Source organism: Pseudorca crassidens, chromosome 7 (assembly GCF_039906515.1).
Source record: "Pseudorca crassidens isolate mPseCra1 chromosome 7, mPseCra1.hap1, whole genome shotgun sequence".
Classification (NCBI taxonomy): Eukaryota; Metazoa; Chordata; class Mammalia; order Artiodactyla; family Delphinidae; genus Pseudorca; species Pseudorca crassidens.
In genome coordinates this window covers 83,962,028-83,983,360 of record NC_090302.1, presented here as the reverse complement: position 1 = coordinate 83,983,360, position 21,333 = coordinate 83,962,028, and the positions used below count along the sequence as shown (strand labels likewise).

The window sequence follows — 21,333 nt, the reverse complement described above, 5'->3', positions numbered from 1 at the left end:
ATTTCCTCTCATCTTCTGAAGGTGACCGTTTAAAAAATATAAACTTGAGGATTTAAACCTTTCTGACAGGTTTCACTCAGTTGCACTTATTATCCTTTTTGAAGTTCACATTGTCCCATCTTCTTTGGCCAGTGGGGTCTTCCCCACTTTCATCTGAACCTTTTGGTTCTTTTGTCCCTGTCCTGCTCAGCCACTGCTTCACTCCACACAGTGCTTTTTCTCTATGAGGGGCTCTACCTAGGAAGGACCCAGAAAGGAGCCAGTTTCAGAGGGAGCCTCTACCAGCTCCTTTGTCTTTACCATGGACACTCTGTGGTCACTTGCTGTGGGAGTAGCAGAAACACTGCCACTTCCAGCTGCAGTTCTCCCACTGGCCCAGGTACTTTCTGGTGTAAACCTGTTGGCTCTTAGGGCTTCTGTCGTTCTCAGGTCCATCTGATGCTCCATTGCTTCCCTCTGTTTTCTTTCGATGCCCCTATCCTATGGGTCGCTGTCCGTGGTTTGTTTTTAACCGCTTGTATTTGGGGGGTCTGCAGGACTCCTTGTCATCTAGTTTTGTTCTAAATGTTCTCCAGTTTTTGAGTTTTTAAATTTAGTTGCTTTATGTAGGGACTCTGAGAGATTCAAAAACTACACCACTGTTTCTACCATCTTTCCAGAATCCTCCTCTGCTTTCATATTTTACATTTAGATCTGTTGAATCGTTTCAGATGTATTCAGGTGGATGGCACAAGGTGTGGGTCCAATTTTCGTTTTCCAAAGGTGTTTCCAATTGGCCCAACACCATCTAATTCACCGTCTCAAAGTTAGTGATTTGAGGTGCTACCGTCATCAAACACTAAATTTTTATATGTACTTGGTCCTAATTTTTGGATTTTCTATTTTTGTTCCATTGGTTTGTCTCTTGATTTGCAGTGTACCACATTACTCTTAACAGCTTTTTAAAAAAATATATGTGGCAAGTTGAGTTCCTCTGGAAAATCCCAGCCAACATCTCTTTGAATAATCCTTCATTTTTTTTTTTTTTTTTTTTGCGGTACGCAGGCCTCTCACTGCCGCGGCCTCTCCCATTGCGGAGCACAGGCTCCGGACACGCAGGCTCAGTGGCCATGCCTCATGGGCCCAGCCGCTCCACGGCATGTGGGATCTTCCCAGACTGGGGCACGAACCCGTGTCCCCTGCATCGGCAGGCGGACTCCCAACCACTGCGCCACCAGGGAAGCCCCTTCTTTCATTTTTGATTCCTTTTTGAATTCAGATTAGAAGTATATTAGATCTTCTCAGTCTATTTGTGTCTCTTACCCTCTTTTTCATATTTTGTATTTCTGCCTTTCTGATCTGTGTTGAGAATTATTTCCTCAGAATACCTTCCAGTTCAAAAATTTTTCCTTCAGCTATGCCTTATCTGTTCTTTTTCATTTCTAAACTTTCTACTTGGCCATTCTTTATGGGCCCTTATTCCTTGCTCATGTTTTCAAACATCTTTTATTTCTCTATCAGGGTTGTTTCATATTTTCCAATTTTTGCAATATCTGAAAACTTTGTGGGTGTTTCTATTTTGTTTCTGCAGGCTCTCCTCGATCCCTTGTTTCCTTGTGTTTTGTGCTTCTTAACTGTGAGCTACTGCTTTCCTTGGAACTTTATCTGGGGGAAGTCTTTGAGGACTGAGTCACAGTTGTATTGGATTAGAGGTCGTTTGCCTCTGCCAGTCTCAAGGAGGGTACTACAAACTCACAACCCCTTCAATAAAGTAGATTGTCGCCTTCAGGGTTTTTTTTTTTTTTTGGACCACATGGAAAATATGAGTTCTAAGTATATACCTGTACAATCATCTCATGCAGTTAAGAATCCCACACTCCACACACTAGGCTTTCTTTCTGTCCCCCTTTCATTGCAAGTTTATTTCCTATTACCTTTAAGCCAAGGATGTAAACCTTTGGGGTTTCAGCTTTATATAGGCATCGCCTTCTTGACTCTCCACCTTGAGGGGAGCCCTTGTCTTTAGGGCCTGTCCTCCTGCACCTTTTGAAGCTGTGAAGGGAGAAGCCCAGAGTCTACAGGCTTCAGCAGAAGTCCTCAGGGAAAAAGCTGGCATTGATGCTTATTACCTTCAGGAGTTGATACTCCCACTTCAGTTTTGGCCTCAGATTCCTCCTTTTAGTGTCATTCATAGGCAATGCATTTTAATGTTTAATTTAATTAAAAATTTTTTTCACTTTTCATTTTGAAATAATTTAGAGTTAAAAAGAAAAACTAGTAAGAATTTCCATATATCCTCCATCCAGGTCCCCCAAATGTTAACATCTTATGTAACCACAGTACAATTATCAAAATGAAGAAATTAATACTGATATAATGCTGTATCTATAGACATTATTCAAATTTCTTGAATTGTCCAACTAATATCCCTTTTCTGGTCCAAGATCTAATCCAGGATCATACATTGCACTTAGCATTGTACTTAGTGTCTTTTAACCTGGAACCTTCTGTCTTTATCATTTATATCATTGATAATTTTTGAAGTGTTCTGGCCAGTTGTTTGGTAGAAAGCTGTTTTAACAATGCATCCTTAAAAAATATCTTTCATATTTTATCCAGCATGTCACTCACTACAGTTGGTTGTTTGGGATTTCTAAAACTGGAAGTCTTAAGTTGATTTTTAAATTATTTTCATAGACTCTTTAATTTTTTTTTTTAATGCAAAAGATGAACACATTAGGAGTCAGAATTTTAAACAGATACAAGTTATATGTGTGACTTTGCAGTGAAGCCTTGGGATCATTCATCCCTTATACCCAGGTGTCCTTGTAAGGATTTGACCTTGTACCTGCTAAGACTTCAAACAAATTGAGGAGTTCGGCAAAGGAAAGGAGCTAAATGTTCTGTCAGCTCTTTTAAGAATTTTAAGTTGAAATCATTTTTAAATTATGTCATCAAGATAGTTTAAGACCCTGCTTGCTCCAGGAAGAATTAGAAGAAAGAGGCATTAGCTCCAACTTTATTAGAGAACTTAAAGCAGTCGTTTATTTAATAAAATTGTCAACGATTTAACGTGCAGTAGTTGTAAATGAGGATCTTGCTTTTAGGTTTTATTTGTGATGTGTCTTTTTACGTCCTTTGTGCATCAAAGGATAGAGTAAGGAGGCTGGAAGCCATGTCTAGACATCAGCTCTGTAATGAGAGCTTTGGCGTCACGAAAGCTGACCTAAGTTGTGAATGGCTTTTAGGAGGCAGTGTGCTTGCAGCTAGAGGTGCAGGAACAGAGATTCAGGCAACCCACAAGGTTCACAATCATGTCAAAAGTTCCATGAGAGTACGTTTTATATTGTCCATTTCACAGGACGTTATTTCACTCTTTTACACAATTATGGAGTTTTTAGATGGTTCAGCTATCTTGTCCTTGATTAGCAGTGCAATTCCAAACTGTAATGTTACTGTGGAAGATACAGTTCTCTTTATGACACAGCTTCTAGACATTTATGTCCAATGGGACCTGCCTGGGCTGGGTTTCTCAAAATGTTTAATACTAGAACATTATGTTGTTGTTGTTTTCCTTTTTTAGTTCTTAACGCTGAAAATCAGAAAGGAGGCACAGTAAATTTACTAGAACAGCGAGAAAAGAGGAATCACACACTCTGAACCAAACTGGAATCACACACTTTGTGTCAGAATTGAACAGAGATCACTACAAAATATTCATGAGGGATTGGATACTGTGAAATGTACTAAGTAAAATATCTAAAGATGATTATTGTGGAGTTTTAGTTTGTATTTACTGTGTAGGAAAATGAGATTGTCTTTGAGACACTTTTGAAGTGTCTGTATTGAGATGTCAAAATTGTCGAAATTTGTTGGCTAATAGGTATTTCATGAGAAGATCAACACCAGCAATAGAACACAGGTTCTCCTTCAAGTACGGCAGCAGTAGTTCTACTGTGGAAGTAACTTCTGACGTGAAGGAGGCCCACCGCACTTGCAGAGCTCCTTGTCCTCAGTCCCCTCTGGAGTCATTCTCTTCTCCACATGCTGTGCTGAGTGACGGGTACCAGCCCCTGTTATTTCTCCTCGGTGGGCACTGAATGATTTTTGGTTTATCTTCTTGTACCCACCTCTGGTTCTGACAATCAGTGGCCTAGAGCACTGAGTGTTAACACAAACATCACTAGCAACGGTGTTAAACAAGTCTAAACACAAAGGTGTTCTGTGCGATAATTTTTTAAAAGATTACTTGTATGATAACCCTTGTCATTAATGTACAAAATGCTTTTAAGTGACTTGTAATTTGAATACTTGTGATGTATACTTGCTTTGCTTAATATGTGTGGGCAAAGCAAAATCTTGTGTAACAAGTCCTTAGACTTTTGTGGATTAGACTTTTGACACATCAGGGGCCAAAGCAGAGCCCTGGCTGCCTGCGGCAGAACAGTGAGGGCAGCACAGTACTGTGGGGAGAACTGCCTACTTCGCTACTAGAAGAAAAGAAGAGAAAGTTAATGTTGAAAGATATATATTCATCATTACAAATTTGGAGAGATTAGAAAGTCAAGAGAAATGCAATAGTTGTTTGTGTCAGTTTACATTTAGCATGTGGTAAAGGACTATCACAAAACTGATTTAAAAATCGAAAGTTAATCTGAAAACGACTAATCATAATTTACATTAATAGTGACGTCAGGTTTGACTCGAGTTGGTTCTTAAGGTAAATAGACTCTTGCCGGGCTTGTGAATGACTGGCAAAGTCACACTAATGACCTTTAGTGAGGCTCTCTAAAGGGTAGGTGGGTGGTGATGCTTATTAAAATACATTTTGAGTCATGGGATTCGAGATGCAGGGGCCTCAGGTCATTGGACATAACTAACTCCCTTGTTTACAGAGAAGAAACTGGGGCCCGGAGGAGTTCTGAAGCTTCTCCAGGCCAGCAGCCCGTGAGCTGGAGTGCCTGCGTCCCGGCCAGCTGTGGACTCCGGGTGCCACTGGCAGTCACCGAGGGCAGGTCCTGGTTTGCATTCAGGTTAAGATGTCCAGCTCGAATGCTGTGTGATATTCTCCTACCTAATCCCTAAGATTAAACTTTCTACCCAGAAAAGGCAACTGAAGAAGGGTATGAAAGTAGCTTTATGAATCTAAGTCCTTGTGCAGCCTCCCTCTGTGTCTTAGTCTTAGGGTTGATATTCTCTCTTGCTTAGCCTTTATTCATCTCATGTTTAATCAGTGTGCCTAGAGTTGCGGAGAAATAAAATACTGTTAGTTCAACTTTTAAAACTGAAAGCAGTTTTCCCTTCATCCCCTGTTGGATCCCTAAGGAAATCAGCTTGTAAACTGTGGATTAAGCATGGTGGTTTGCCTTATAAATTCAACCTTTCGTGGAATGAGATGTCATTGTAAATTTAAAAAACCATGATTTCATCTCCTGTACAGAGGCACCAAAGGGCCATTTGTTCAGGAGGTGTGTACTCTAGCTATTTCTTCAAGCAGTCATGCTTTATTACTGTTGACTTCCCTTAGGATCACAGACACCTCTTCCAAGGAATAATCTAGAGGTGTCACAGTTATTTAAAAAACAAACAAAACCTGTGTAATTTAAAGCATCAAATAGATATCAGACCCCCAACCTTGGTCTTTTGGGTTCATCCAAAATTAAACCAGCAGGTAGTCCAATTTTTAATAGGTTTATATAAACTCTATTTGATTCACAACCCTCCTCTATACTCTCAGATGGTGAGCAGACAGGAGTGATGATTCATTTGATCTTTTTTCCTGCAGGTAGGACTGCAGATGAAGATTCCCTAAAGCAATTTTGGATTAGATTTCATGAATTATCTTAATCACCACACACAGTATATACCTTCGTGTGATAGAATTTGAGAAACAAACCATTATCTGTTAAGTCAGTATGCTGTCATTAAATAACTAGATTGATAACTAGCCTGATAGTTTTAATTGGTAATAGGTGGCTATCTATTCATAGTAGAACTTGGAATGGTGAAAGAAAATTGTGATTTCAGGGTCCTTTAAGGTCCAGGGGGAATTGGTCTATTCCCACTATGTATTTTAGCCTAAAAGAATATTACAAATAAATGATAATTTATAGGACACTCAACAACTTCTAACACTTGTCTTTGAAATAAGTTTGAAAACAAATATATACATTTTAAAGTTTCCATTAACTGTGGGTTATATTAACATTTTTTCACATAGTTAGCTTAGACTGAAAATGTTCATTAGTGTTAGAAAGTTGGGGAAATGGCTTATCTCGTGTATTTAAATGTTTGTATGTTTGTGTACTATTTCAGCTCAGAGGGCAACACTGAAAATGTACTAACTAACTAAGCCACTGTTCCGTAACAGCTGGTTTGTAAAATTCTGGTAACATATACACTGAAGGATTACGCAGAAGTAGTTATCTTGCCATGCACTTAAAAAAAAACAAAGAAACAAAAATACTAAACTAAAATGCTTCTGTCCTTGTTGGTGCGCCTGTGAAACACATCTCTGGGGAAGTTACATGACTTGAAATATTCTCATCTGTAAACTATATATAAACTTAAGGTGACATTCTTATAAACCAGGACCCTAACCAAGACAAAATGCCTATTTTTAATCCACAAATGCCTATTTTTTATCCTTACTCCTTAGAATAAAATTAAGTGTTCTAGGGACTTGCCTGCTGGTCCAGTGGTTAAGACTTTGCCTTCCAGTTTAGGGGGTACGGGTTCAATCCCTGGTCAGGGAGCTAAGATCCCACACGCCTCGCAGCCAAAAAACCAAAACATAAACAGAAGCAGTATTGTAACAAATTCAATAAAGACTTTAAAAATGGTCCACATCAAAAAAAAAAAAATCTTAAAAAGAAAAAAAGTTCTAAAGTAGAACAAAAATCCTGAGTCAAGTGACATAGGCTTAATACTTCATACCCCTACAGAGATTCTAATACTGTGGGAGTGCTTGGTAAATATTTGACTATTTAAAGTCCAAGTAAATGACTGTGACTGACCAGTGTTTTGCCTTTTAGAATCTTTATAAACAGATTTAGATAAACAAGTGCCTTTTTAGAATGAATGTTAATAAACACATGGGAATTAGGATAAAAAACTCAAGGCTTATTAAGAGGTAAGCCGGAGTCTTTGTGGAAGAGCTCCTGATGTTAGAGCTTGCTTTTTACTAACTTCTCTCTCTTAAAGCTGTAATGAAGTGCAATGGAACCTCCAGTGTAATGTAACATGTCTGCTTTATCCAGAAATCAAACCTTCACCTGAATGTTTTAACTCAGTCCAAAAAAGCTGCTGCATTATCAACATTTAACATCTGAGCATCATTGAAAAGAGTAGTTCTGTGACCTTAACCAGCAGTCTACAACTGCCAGTTTTTTCCCTGTGAAGGGTATCTTGGTATAATAACATCCTTACTCTTGTTTTTTGAGATGGGTTCATTCAGAAGTTATTCGGGAAGTCAACAGATGACACATCTGTGGTCAAAACAGAGCACCACACTTTCCTTTAAACTTGGCTTAATGTTTGAATTCTAAACAGAGGTTGCAGGTATTTTATCTTTGCAGTAGTTTAGAAATTCAGAGTTTTACATAACTTTATGTGATCCTGGAAAAGCTGATACATTCTCTTTTTAAATAGAAGGCAATGTTAGCAGAAAAAAGTCTGAAAAAAGAAAAAACAGAAAAAAGTCTTATAGTGTAAGTGAATGCAACTTCTTCACTTCACTGGAAGCAAACTGTTTAGGGGTAAAGCTACCAGACTCCCAACTTGCCACCTCCAAGTTCCTACTTTCAAATTCCTCTGCACTCTTAGTGTCCTGTGTTCTCACCATCAAGTGTCTCTGCTATTAAAGGGAACCCCGGAGGCCTTGTTTTACCTCCTCTATTCAGTTTTCCAACAAATTGCCTCCAGGATGTCTTTTACATTTTTAAAAGATCCACATCCCGTTAATTGAGCGAGCAGGTTCTGGAACAATGAAGGCCTTTTTCTCAAGTTTATACTACAGCTGGGAAGACAGAAACAATTAACGATTTAAATTACAACTGAAAATGCTAAGCACTTTTAAAGGGTTTGGCCTAAACCAGGAGATGGAAATGCCTTCTCTGAAGATGTCACATTTCAGCTGAAACTCGAAGGATAAAGGGAAGCTATCCAAGAGAAGAGGCTTGCTGGTCAGAGGAAAAGCAACAGAGCTGCAGCTTGAGAAGCCAAGGGGAGAGGGCAGAAATGAAGTGGCCAAATTGGGCGTCGGTGGGTGAAGACTATATCATTAACCAGAGAATAGTGGATGTTTTACGATCATACCAGCTCCTCCGAGGCAATGACTCTGTCTCCGTTACTTCACCCCACTCACTCACACCTCAGCTTACTCTCCAGATTCTGCCCCACCTCTTCAAGAAAGGTCTCCCTGTTGTCGCCAGCAACCTTTTTGTCAGATCCAATGGGCCCATTTTGGTCCTTATCTTAGGCCTTCCAGTTGTTTGTGGCCCTGCATTGTTTATTTTCTGGCTAAATCTCCTTTGCATGCTTTTGCGTAGCCGGAGCGGAACTCTCCTAAACTTTTCTAAACAGGGTGCTCTTTGACCAATAACTGAGGTAATGTTTTAGAAAAGTCAGAGTCTTGAAAATAGTGACATAAAAACTTTGCCAGAAGGTGGCAGGGCATGATTTTAAGGTGCTCAGTTATGTTTCATCGACCTGCTCCCCCCACCTCTGTTCCCTGGCCCACTCTTAGAACTTGGCTGTCCCAACTCTATTCCTTGGGACCAATCTCAGGCTCTTCTACAGGCTCCCTGAGCAATTGCAACCCCCAGTCCAGGCTTTAGTTTACATCTTTGCAGCCACTTAGTCCTCAGTTCATGTCTACCCAAGAATGCACCTTTCAGCTCCACACCAGACTACTTGCTGTCTTCACTAGGATGTCTTTCAACGACATCTCAACAGGGAATTCCCTGGTGGTCCAGTGGTTAGGACTCCACGCTTCTACTGCTGGGGGACCTGGGTTTAACCCCTGGTTGGGGAACTAAAATATCGCAAGCCACGCAGCCGGAAGAAAAAAAAAAAAAGACATCTCAGCATCTAAAACAATCTTCATCCCCAAACCTTGTCTCCTATTTTGCCTATATAAGCAGTGGCACCACTCCAGTTATCAAAGCCATAAAACCTACAAATCATCACCCTTGATTCCCACAGACTCACCCAATCATTACCAAGTCCTGTACCTCCTTTATCTTTTGATTCTATTCACTTTCCTCTATTCCCTCTGCCACTACCTTAATTAAGACCAGCCATCATTTCCTCTCACCAAAGGAGCTTCCCTGCCTACAGCCTTGTCCCCTTTTGAACCAGCAGTCTTGAGCAAGCAGATCTGATTTGATCCTTTTGTTTCCCCGAATCAAACCTTTTAGTGGTATCCACCAACATCAGACAGTCAAATTCATTCACCTGGCTTCCCAGGTTCTGGAGGACCTGGCCTCCCCTTACTTCTCAAGCACATCCCTCCAGTCCCTTGTCCTGCTCTATACTTTAGTCAAACTGCCACCTTCTCATCTCAGGCTTGTGCACATCTGTGTCCCAGTCTAGGACCCCTTTAACAGCTAATGCCTCTTAACTTTTGGGACCCAGACGAGACGGAGACTTTCTCTGTAAATCTTTTATGTAAGGTGGTTCTCCTACACCAGCATACTGCGTTTCCCCAGGATAAACACCTGTCTGCTTTTCTGCATTCTTAAGGTTGTTAGATCTGTGAGGGGAGAGGCGGTCTTATTTACCCCATCATTTTTTTTAGCACCTCGAATGGCAGATATTTTAAAAGTTCTAAAAAATGTAACTTTCAGCTTTTCTGATTAGAAACCTGCAGTTAAAACTTAGGAACAATCTGCTCTTAAGAAGACCCACTCCTGAAAAAACAGCCTTAGGTGCTCTCTAATTAGGCAGAACACTTGCTCAGTAACCTTCATTTACATTAGCTGACCTAATTAGACATCATTTAAAAAATGCCAGAGTGCCCTCTTAATCCAACAGTCCCTGGTGGCCCTGACCCCGCATTCTTCTAGCTTGCCTCAGGCTCTTCTTGGTGGTCTGCAAAATCTTGCTGTTTTTTATCCTCTATGCATTTTCTTTTAATTCTTTCTTCTACTGCCTCTTTTCTACCATTTCTTTGTCTTTTTTGTTTGAAGTGTTCAGAAATTACCAGCCAGAAACAGTGTTTCTTCTCAAAAAACTAACCAAATAGCTAACAACAGGTATATTCTTTATCTCTTCATAGCTCAAGTTTCTACTGTACAGCCTACTTTATTTTTAAAGACTTCTGGATTCTGAGATTTCCAGATGCCTACTGGCTGTTCCTGGATGACACACGTGTCGCCAGTCTACTTCAACAGCCACGAAGGAGGGGGTCAGGAAAGTTCTTACTCTATAGCCGACAAGATCTGCTCAGGTTAGCTGCTTGCAAATATTTCCAGAAATAAAGTTTCAATAATCACATTTGCAAGAAAGGTGTCAAGTAAGAATTAGGATATTTGAAACTCAGAAACCACAGAGCAAATATAAAATGGTTGCTAGTCTTAAGCCAAGCCAAAAGTCAATTTAAGTTAGGCGCAGGGTAGCTCATTCTGCTAATAGTATTGCTTCCTGTGGAGGAGAAGGAAAGGCCCCCAGAGGCCATGGCAGCTTGACACAGAACAGCAGAGCAGAGACAGGAAGAGGAACTGGCAGCAAAGGAAGAAGGGTGAAGCCACTGGCACTGGGCATTTGTAGGTATAGGTGATTTAAGTCAATTTTCAAAGCCAGAGGATGCTGGAAAGACCCTGATTGAAAATGTCTGATGGGTTAAACTGTGAAGTAGTAAACAGAAAGGAGTATGCCGTGTTGAAACCTAACTCTAAAAATGAACAAATCTATACAGTCTTATCTTCTGAATGTCACTAGCAAACATGATGTGTAATCTTTTAAAAGTGCCAAAAGTAACAGTTAAAGGATTAAAAAAAAAATCTATATTCTGACAGGTATATAATTTAAGATACCATGACACATAAAATCACAATCCCCGTGTAATTTAGTCTCCCTATATAGCTAGGAGGCCCCCCCAAATCCCTTTAAAATGTATTTTGCCCAAATCCCATGTGTTTAAAAAATCCCTTAATTTGAAACTTCTTTTGGATAATGTTTGAACTACTCAAACATTAAGAGTAATAAACACCTTCAATTCTTAACATGTATCAACACAGTGCTATTGTTTTTCATCTCCAGTAGTGCATTTTTTGTCAAGAAATTTATTAACCTTTACAAACACTATTTTCACTCAATCATTCATAAAAAATGATTTCTGAGTAAATCTGTAATAAAACCATATAATGTTCATCAATGCATTCAATAAGACCAGTTTCATCCATGGAACATAATAAACCACTTTAAAACAGCAGTTTTCATTCACGTCATGTAAGGCTGTCAAATTAAAAGTATTCCTTATAATGGGTTGTTACCCAAGAAATCCATTTCACTTCATGTAAGACTGATGGATAGATCCTCTAAGAGTAGAATCTGTAAGTAGACTTCACCTCTTTGGTCACCTTTTCAGTCTCTCTTTCAAACAAGTTTCACAACAGGAAAATATTTGTGAGCAGAGAAATCAAATTCAGGAGGAACCTGTAAAGAAAACAAAGTCAATTTATGTATCTTATACATATTCAGACAGTAAACAAAATAAAGACTACTATAATTTTAGAGTTTCTCATGTTTTTAGAGACAAGGCAGCACAAAAGAGATTTAAAAGAAAATGATGTAGCTTATCTCTGGTTTATGAAGGTCATTAGAAAACATGCTGAGCAGCGGTTTTCTAACTTCAGAGAATAGTTAACAAAGGAAAATGGACTTAAATTACAGGAAAAGGTCATGGGCCAGCAATTCTTTTTTTAGTTCCAGGGTCGCTGATACTCCTGAGCAATGAAATGAATCACTGCTAAAGCAGAGCAGGAGATAAGAGAGATCACAGAAAAGTAATGGGAGTAAACAAACAGACGTTACGCATATAATGGGCAAATGCCACCAAAAATGCCTCGGTGGTTGGCCTCTTCTGCACTGAATGTTGATACAGCACTAATGATACAACAGCATTACCAATGGAAGCTTACAGAATCTTCCATGGCCTGAGCCATTAAAGGCTCTAATTATTGAAGCATTCACTTTTCTAAAGGCAGATGACTTTTTAAATAACTCTCCCATAAATTTGTTTACACACATTTTCTTTTATTACCTTAAGTCATTCAGTAATTTACATGGAAGCGAAGACTCTAAGAGATTTTAAGTCAATAAAATCTTTAAGTTTCAAGGAAAAACAGCAAGCTCTGATCTATTTTCTGCCACTGAATCTCTTTTAGAATAGTTTTTATGAGCGTTTTGACTTTTTTGTAATATTTATTCATCTTACTGAAAAAAAAAATGAAGTTTTACAATAAATTAAGACCACTTATTTTCCCTACAATATACTTACCTTAGATTCCTTTTTGTGTCCTCCTGCCAATAACTTCACAACCACAAAGTTGGGTTTGGCAACCTTTAAAATTCTATTGACCTAAACAATGAGCAACATTAAGCTATCAAAACATAAAATTCATAGTCAAAATTTATTGATTTATAGATAATAAGAGGAAATTGGCACGATGTACGTGTTGCTATTTTATTAAAATATTTTATTAAAAGGCAATTTAAAAACATGAACACCATCATACGTCTTTTAGTAACACAGAACTCTAGTAGTCAACCATGAAGACTTGAAAGGGCTACTGTATCTCTTTTTCATTAAAATGAAAGATATTACACTGCAAAGTCCTACAAAGACAATACAATGTAGTGTTTGGGGCATGGACTCTGAAGTTAAGCTGTCCGTTTTCAAATTCCAGCTTTGCCACTAACTAGCTATGAAACCTCTGGAAGTTTTCTAACCTCTCTGTTCCTTAGTTTCTTCATCTGTAAAAATAGGGATAATAATTTACCTTTCCCACAAAGATTTGTTCTGAGGATTAAGTGAGTTAATATATATTATGAGCTGAGACCCACACCTGGCAGGTAATAAGTGTCCTTTAAGTGTTAACTGTTACTTCTGACAACCATTTGTCTAAAAGACTTCTGAACACATGAATAACAATGGAATGAAATATTCACTTCTCTTAAGAGGAAGTAATGGGCAGCTTGAAGGAAAATAAGTTCCCATTGCCCTCTTAGTGACCTCACTTGACACATCACCACGAGTTCAGTAACTGCTTCTCCTCAGCTCCAGATCACACATCCACTTACCTACACGACTACTCCATTGGGACATCCAAAAGCCATGTCCAAAACTGAGCTCCAGACCTTCCCAGCCCTGTCTACCCCATGCTCCAGCCTACAGTCTTCCCTACATGACTCAATCTACCCTGGTGGTGCTCAGGCCAAAAACCTCAAAACCATCCTTGACTCTTTTTCTCTTACCCCACATCCAATCCATCACCATCAATCAATCCCATTGACTAGGCCTTAAAATTCACAGAGGACGCAATCACTTCGGATCCACTAGCACCACCACCTTTCAACTGGATCATAGCTATGGCCTCTAACTGGCTCTCCTGCTTCCACCCTTGGTCCCACCACAGTCTATTTTCAGCACAGTGGCCAGAGTGATCCTTTAGAACAAAAATCAGATCTGGTCACATCTCTGCTCAAAACTCTCCAACAGCTCACCCCCTTGTTCACCTCACTCCAACACAAAGCCCTTGGCGGGCTTCTCTGGTGGCGCAGTGGTTGAGAGTCCACCTGCCGATGCAGGGGACACGGGTTCGTGCCCCGGTCTGGGAAGATCCCACATGCCGCGGAGCGGCTGGGCCCGTGAGCCATGGCCGCTGAGCCTGCGCGTCCGGAGCCTGTGCTCCGCAACAGGAGAGGCCACAACAGTGAGAGGCCCGCGTACCGCCAAAAAAAAAAAGCCCTTGGCTGTTCCTCAAATACAACAGGGCACACTCCTACCTCTGCACCTTTACACATAGTGGATCCCTCTGCCTAGAAGGCTCCATCCCCAGAGGGCCACGTGACTTGCTTCTTCACCTTCTTCCAGGGCTTGCTCAGCGGCCAACTTATTTAAAAATGTCTAATCCCCTCCACCTGCCTCCTTGTAGCATTCACTATCCCTATTCCCAGCTTGATCTTTCTTCATAGTACTTATGATCTTCTAATACACTATATAACATTTATTTATTTACTGCTTGCCTCCCCTGCCCCCAGGAGGGCCCAGATTTCTGTGTTTTTTTCCCTGCTGGAACCTACCAGAGTGCTTAGGACCTAGTAGGCACTCAACAATATTTGTTGAGTTAAATAAATGAAGTCCACTAAAAGAAATATTCCATCTATTACAGGCACCTTCCTCTAATTTTTATACTCCCCCCTTTTATTTTCTTTCATTACGGTGACTATATATGATTTTTTAAAAAAGTCATCTCTCTCCTACCCCTCTTCCCTAAGGCACTTAGCAACCCTCCTAAGAAGCAAACACTGTTATTAATTCTTATGTATCTTTCCAGAGATATGTTATATTCATATAATATTGCCACACATACATGTAGTCTTCCTTTCTTCCCCTTGACTGAAAGGGCAGCATACTATACATACAGATTTTAAGCTTGCTTTTTAAACGTCTTATATTCTGAAGAACATTCCATTACAGTAAATAAATATCTTCCTTGTCCTTTTTAGGGCTGCACGGTACTCTACTGCACGATGAAAAGTCATGTAACAGTTCCCTCTGATGGACACTAAAGTTTCCTCATTTTTTTACTATTACAAGTCCTGCTGTAATAAATACTCTTGTATATTCATCATTTCCCACATGTGCACATGTATCTATAAGCTAAATCCCAAGAAGCAGAATTTCTGGGCCTAAGGACATGTGATTTTTGACAGATTGCTAAAATACCCTTCCATGGAGGCTGTACCAAGATATACTCCACAAAATGGTCTGTGTTACAGGTAACTCTCATTTACAGAATAAATGCATTTCAATAAAATCAGGTATAAATTATGAAACTAACAAAAGGCTGAAACAGTATTTTATATTTTACAAGTTCTAAACTCTGTAGAATGATACTCAAAATAGTCTTCAAAAACAAGTCTTTATTTTAAATGGTCAAGTGGAATACAGTTATTTTTACTTCCTGTGATAATTGACCAGATCATTTTTTAGACTTAAGATTTATATAATTATATTTTAATACAGTAAACTATAAATCAAAAATTTTAAATCTTAACAACTGAACTGTGCATCAATCTGGATCTTATTTCTATTCCTTCTGCTTACTTTATGGTTCTAAGTCTTCATTTCTCTTTGCATTGATTTCTAAATGTACACAAAGGAGATATTTACATCACTTCTTTCATCAAATAATTTTAAGTCTGACAAGGTTAGGTTAGCAAAGCTATTTGAAATTCTTAGCAGAAACACTGACAGGCTTCATTTATTAATACTATAAGGTTCCTTTTATAATTAAACTGTACTGTCATCCAGTAGTAAGATAGGTACTTCCTGCCAAGCTTTTCCTCTAGAATTACTGTGACTGCAGTCTTACCTCATGGTCTGGGTTTGGGATATTTTCCAATATCATTTTTGCCTGCTGAAAGTGCTTACTAGCTGCCACATACAGTTCTGGAGACTGAGGAGGAGGGCTATATTTATTAAGGTCAGACATTTCCTAAAAAAAAGAAATACTATTATTTAAAACATGCTTAATATGAAAAAACTCTAAAATACCTTTTTTTAATTAAAGAATTCTACATTGATTATCCATTCACATACAGACACTAAAGCAAACATTTGGCATGTCCCTATTTTTTTTTTTTTTTTTTTTTTTTGCGGTACACGAGCCTCTCACTGTTGTGGCCTCTCTCGTTGCAGAGCACAGGCTCCGGACACGCAGGCTCAGTGGCCATGGCTCACGGGCCCAGCCGCTCCGCGGCATGTGGGATCTTCCCGGACCAGGGCACGAACCCGTGTCCCCTGCATCGGCAGGTGGACTCTCAACCACTGCGCCAACAGGGAAGCCCCCTATTCAATTTTCAACCTTCATATACCACACCTCATATTATTCTCATATTTAAATAACTGTTAATGTGATTAGTATATCCAAAATCAAATAATTTTCCTACTATTTAAAACTGCTATTTTATTACTTTATCCCATTGATCCAATACTAGTTTGACTTGACTATTTTAACAAAATGGCTAGGTACGAACAGCCCATATCCAAGGAGGTCTAAGACTAACTATTTTACAATTATTTTAAGGAGCAGGTTCACCTTGAACTGCAGATAGTGCACTGGCGGTGGTGTCATTACACTGTTGAATGGAGCAAATCTGTGCTCGTATCGAACTTGTTCACTATCGAGCTCAAACTTGGGTTTTCGTACTTTGCCATCCATGTCAAATGCTACCATGGTCTACAGTAAAAAAAAAAGAGAGAAAAACAGATGGTATTAATATGAAAATGTGAACATCCTCATTAATACAGAATAGAAAACAAGAAACAGCTATTTACACATAGTTAATCAAAAAAAGGCTCAGAAATCAGAAACAGGGAGAGAAAAACTGACTTTAGTATTCATTTTGATATCCTGAGCCACCTTTTATACAAAAAATGTTCAAGTTCCAATATCTACTATATTACTAATTTTCCTAGTGAAATGATGCCACATGCACATTATTCTTCCTAATGCTTTTATAATAGCTTTGAAACCTTCAAGTAAAAGCTCCTGAAGAGAAAGTAGAATATAATTTTTATAAGAAAAGCATTGGTCCTGTTTTTCAAACAGAAGTCCATATTGTTTTATGTATTTTAATAAGTTGCCTTAAATAATTTCTTGAACTGCCAAGCACAACTTAAGAGTTACTAACTCCTGAAAATGGCTGCTTTGCTTAAGCCATTTACTGTGGAGCTTGCCCCATTCCTAATACACTTCTAAAAAAAATCCAGACCCCATCTCTTCTAAGAAACCTTTCCTGATCATCAATCAGAAGTAAACTCTTCCTTCTCTTAGTACCTATGCCACATATATGTCACCTGGCCTGTCATTAACTAGGCACGTGACACAAGGATCACATCTGATTAGACTTGGTATGCTGCAATGTAGCCAGTACAAGATATCTGACACATGACAAGGGTTCAATATTTGTTAAACAAATTAGTAAACCACTAGACTTTGAAAAAAGGTAATTTTCAAGCAGATAGTAAAAATAAAGGTGAAATTAGAACCTGGAAAGAATCACAGAAGAGGGTTCATTTTATTGGGCTGGCCAAAAAGGGCCTTCGGTTTTCAAGAAAAAATAAAAGACACATTTTTCATTTTCACCAAGAACTACATTGAACAACATATTTACCCTTTCTGTTCCACTACCTTCTGCATTTTTCAGGCAACTTCATAATTCCATCTTCCCAAAACTTTTTATCTTTTTGAGCAAAGAACTGTTCCAGGTGCCTTTCACAGTCTTCCAGGGAATTGAAATTTTTTCCATTAACAGAATTTTGTAAAGACCGAAACAAATAGAAATCCGAAGGTGCAATGTCTGGTGAATACGGTGGATGAATCAGAACTTCCAAGCCAAGCTGTAACAGTTTTTGCCTGATCATCAAAGAAACAGGCAGTCTTGCGTTATCCTGATGGAAGATGATGCGTTTTCTGTTGACTAATTCTGGATGCTTTTTGTCGAGTGCTGCTTTCAGTTGGTCTAACTGGAAACAGTACTTGTTGAAATTAATCGTTTGGTTTTCCCGAAGGAGCTCATAATAGAGGACTCCCTTCCAATCCCACCGAATACACAACATCACCTTCTTTGGATGAAGACCAGCCTTTGGTGTGGTTGGTGGTGGTTCATTTCACTTGCCCCACAATCTCTTCCGTTCCACATTATTGTACAGTATCCACTCCTCACTGTCCGTCACCATTTGTTTTAAAAACGGAACGTTTTCATTATGTTTAAGTAGAGAATCCCATGCACAAATACGGTCAAGAAGGTTTTTTTCGCTAAACTTATGTGGAACCCAAACATCAAAGCGATTCACATAACCAAGCTGCTGCAAATGATTTTCAGCGCTTGATTTGGCTATTTTGAGTATGTCGTCTATCTCCCGCGTAGGATAACGTTGACTGTTCTCAATTAATGTCTCAATTTTATCGCTATCAACTCCAACTGGTCTACCCAACCATGGAGCATCGTTCAGCGAGAAATCTCCAGCACAAAACTTCGCAAACCACTTTTGACACGTTTGATCAGTCACAGCACCTTCTCCATACACTGCACAAATCTTTTTTTGCGTTTCGATTGTGTTTTTACCTTTCTTGAAATAATAAAGCATAATATACCAAAAATGTTGCTTTTCTTCCATTTCAATATTAAAATGGCTACACAAAAATTCACCAATTTTGATGTCTTTTTTTAAATGCACACTGAATATGACAGCTGTCACATACAATCTAACAAAATTGTTTCGAATGAAGTTAAAGACAACTAAGTGCTACCAGAGCCATCTTACAGAAAAAACTGAACGAACTTTTTGGCCAACCCAAGAATTAAACAATGTAATAGCAATGTAGCAACTTACTTTAAACATTCCAGCACACATATTCTGATATGCCTGGCTCATTGTGATCTCTCGGCTCAATGGGCGAACTGTAATTAGAAAGAAAATCATCCAAACTCTTTCCCTCTTCCTCTTGCATTACTGCAGGAGAAATCTAAATTTTAAAAAAACCTTCTTTCTACCTTGTTTACTAAATTAAAATTTCAAAGTTTGTTCCTACAGGCTAAATTTTATTTTATGGCCCAAATCTACAAATAATAAAATATAGCAAAAAGTTTAAACAATAACTGTGTTCCCAAATAGTTAAAACCACAAGATTTTAGTATGAATTAATTGTAATTTCTTCTCAAGTCACAATACAGGGACTTCTTTTATAGGAAAGCCATGGATACAAGTCATTTAATGACCCACCCAAAGTGTTGAAATCTGAAGGGAACACAAAGCATTATTTTGTAACAATTGTAGCCTATCTGTACCCTCCCATGAGTGATTAACAGGGGAGTCCCTCTGAAACATTTCTTTCTCCTCATGGTCCTTGGGCAGTATGCTGAAGTGCTCTGTGATCATCCTTCTGTGCTGACTGTAACAGCACAACTCCAGATTTCCTTCCTTCCTGAACTGTCAGCCTTCTGTCAAAAGAGTATCAAAAGTCTCCTGCTGTCTTGTTCCTTAACCTATCTTATTCCATGTGGCTACTTCTTCTTGTCCTAAGGTCCTTTGACACACGAAATAGCAAAGCAGTAAAAGAAAAGCAAGAAAAGGAACCAAAAGGTTTGTACCAATATTGTGACTCAGTTTGTACCCTTATACCTTCTGAAGAGAAGATAGGTGAGAATTAAAATATAATGACTAATTCACCCATTAAAATGCACAGGTAGCTCACTCCAATGTTACTTATTTCTTAAGTTTAAAAATAATTCACAGTCTCATGCAGCTCAATATTAAAAAAAGAAACAACCCAATCAAAAAATGGGCAGAAGACCAAAATAGACATTTCTCCAAAGAAGACATACAGATGGCCAAGAGGCACATGATAAGCTGCTCAACATCACTAATTATTAGAGAAAAGCAAATCAAAACTACAATGAGGTATCACCTCACACCAGTTAGAATGTGCATCATCAGAAAATCTACAAACAACGAATGTTGGAGAGGGTGTGGAGAAAAGGGAACCCTCTTGCACTGTTGGTGGGAATGTAAATTGATACAGCCACTATGGAGAACAGTATGCAGGTTCCTTAAAAAACTAAAAATAGAATTACCATATGACCCAGCAATCCCACTACTGGGCATATATACCCAGTGAAAACCATAATTCAAAAAGACACATGCACCCCAATGTTCATTGCATCACTATTTACAATAGCCAGGTCACGGAAGCAACCTAAATGCCCATCGACAGATGAATGGATAAAGAAGATGTGGTACATATATTCAATGGAATACTACTCAGCCATAAAAAGGAACAAAACTGGGTCATTTGTAGAGAAGTGGATGGACCTAGAGACTGTCATACAGAGTGAAGTAAGTCAGAAAGAGAAAAACAAATATCATATATTAACACATATTTATAGAATCTAGAAAAATGGTACAGATGAACTGGTTTGCAAGGCAGAAACATAGACACAGATGTAGAGAACAAACATATGGACACCAAGGGGAGAAACGGGGTGGGTAAGATGAACTGGGAGATTGAGATTGACATATATACACCAATATGTATAAAATAGATAACTAATAAGGACCTGCTGCTGTATAAAAATAAATAAAATTCACAGCACCTTTCTTTTTTTTTTTTTTTTTACCTTTCTTCTTTTTTTTTGTTTTTTTACTACTACGGCCTTTCTGCTGCTCTTCCATTATCCTTTCCTCTGCCATCTGAGAGCCATCGGCACGACTTAATGTTGACATCAACCATGCATAAAGGAATTCAGAGAGATACCTTAATGGAAAGAAAATGTTAGTTAATGGCAGATGTCTAAATGAGATAGCTTGGTCAACGCAAGTACTAGTATTAATAAAGAGATATTTTTTATAATGCTTTAAAAGTTTTTTTCAAAAACAAAATTATTCAATTAGATAATTGACAGATTAGATCTTACAAGAAATGGGCATTACAAATGATTAACTTTCCCTTACTTGTTGCCACACAATACGGAAAATTTTGTTTAATTTCCTACAATGATATGAGTTTTACAATTTTTCTAAAGATTTCTGGTGGGGAGGGACAAATTAGTCGTATAGGATTAACAGATACAAACTACTATATATAAAGTAAGATAAGCAACAAGGATTTACTACACAGCACAGGGAATTATACTCATTATCTTGTAATAACCTATAATGGAACAGAATCTGCAAAAGTACTGAATCATTTTGCTGTACACCAGAAACTAACACGATATTGTAAATCAACTATACTTCAATTAAAAAGAGATTTCTTGATAATTATGTATATATATGTAAATCAAATGAATGGCCATTCAATTGTTTTTACTATATCAATATAGGTCACATTTCTCCAAAACCTATTAAGTAAATGTCTTATTTTGTTATTAATTACAAAAGGAAACAAATACAGAAAAAATTATAAACATGCTAGCATATAATTTACTTGAGTTTATTCAATAAGGAAATGTGATACAGATTATTCCACCAGATACTAAATTTTCATAAGTTTAAACTAACAAACAATACTTTCTCTTAAGCCAGAAAAGCAGTTTAAATCTAGGATATGAATATATATT

General features: G+C 38.3%; 2 protein-coding genes across 5 annotated transcripts in view; one reads left to right on the top strand and one right to left on the bottom strand.

Annotated features, from left to right (window-relative positions):
- GOLM1 (golgi membrane protein 1) overlaps positions 1–5,263 on the top strand; it is a 55,188-nt gene extending 49,925 nt beyond the window's left edge. For 3 of the 4 annotated variants that reach the window (XM_067744773.1, XM_067744771.1, XM_067744772.1), the window contains exon 10: positions 3,563–5,263. In XM_067744773.1, coding sequence (XP_067600874.1) covers positions 3,563–3,639 — 77 coding nt within the window. In that variant the 3' untranslated portion in view covers positions 3,640–5,263. The remainder of the gene's footprint in view (positions 1–3,562) is intronic. The other variant, XM_067744774.1, reaches the window with a different exon arrangement.
- A 5,981-nt stretch (positions 5,264–11,244) lies between these two features.
- The window catches only part of NAA35 (N-alpha-acetyltransferase 35, NatC auxiliary subunit), an 86,913-nt gene continuing 76,824 nt past the window's right edge, over positions 11,245–21,333 (bottom strand). Inside the window, exons 18-23 of the mRNA XM_067744770.1 lie at positions 20,392–20,528; positions 18,608–18,675; positions 16,308–16,448; positions 15,582–15,704; positions 12,482–12,562; positions 11,245–11,637 (exon numbers count right to left, since the gene is read on the bottom strand). Coding sequence (XP_067600871.1) covers positions 11,578–11,637; positions 12,482–12,562; positions 15,582–15,704; positions 16,308–16,448; positions 18,608–18,675; positions 20,392–20,528 — 610 coding nt within the window. The 3' untranslated portion in view covers positions 11,245–11,577. The remainder of the gene's footprint in view (positions 11,638–12,481; positions 12,563–15,581; positions 15,705–16,307; positions 16,449–18,607; positions 18,676–20,391; positions 20,529–21,333) is intronic.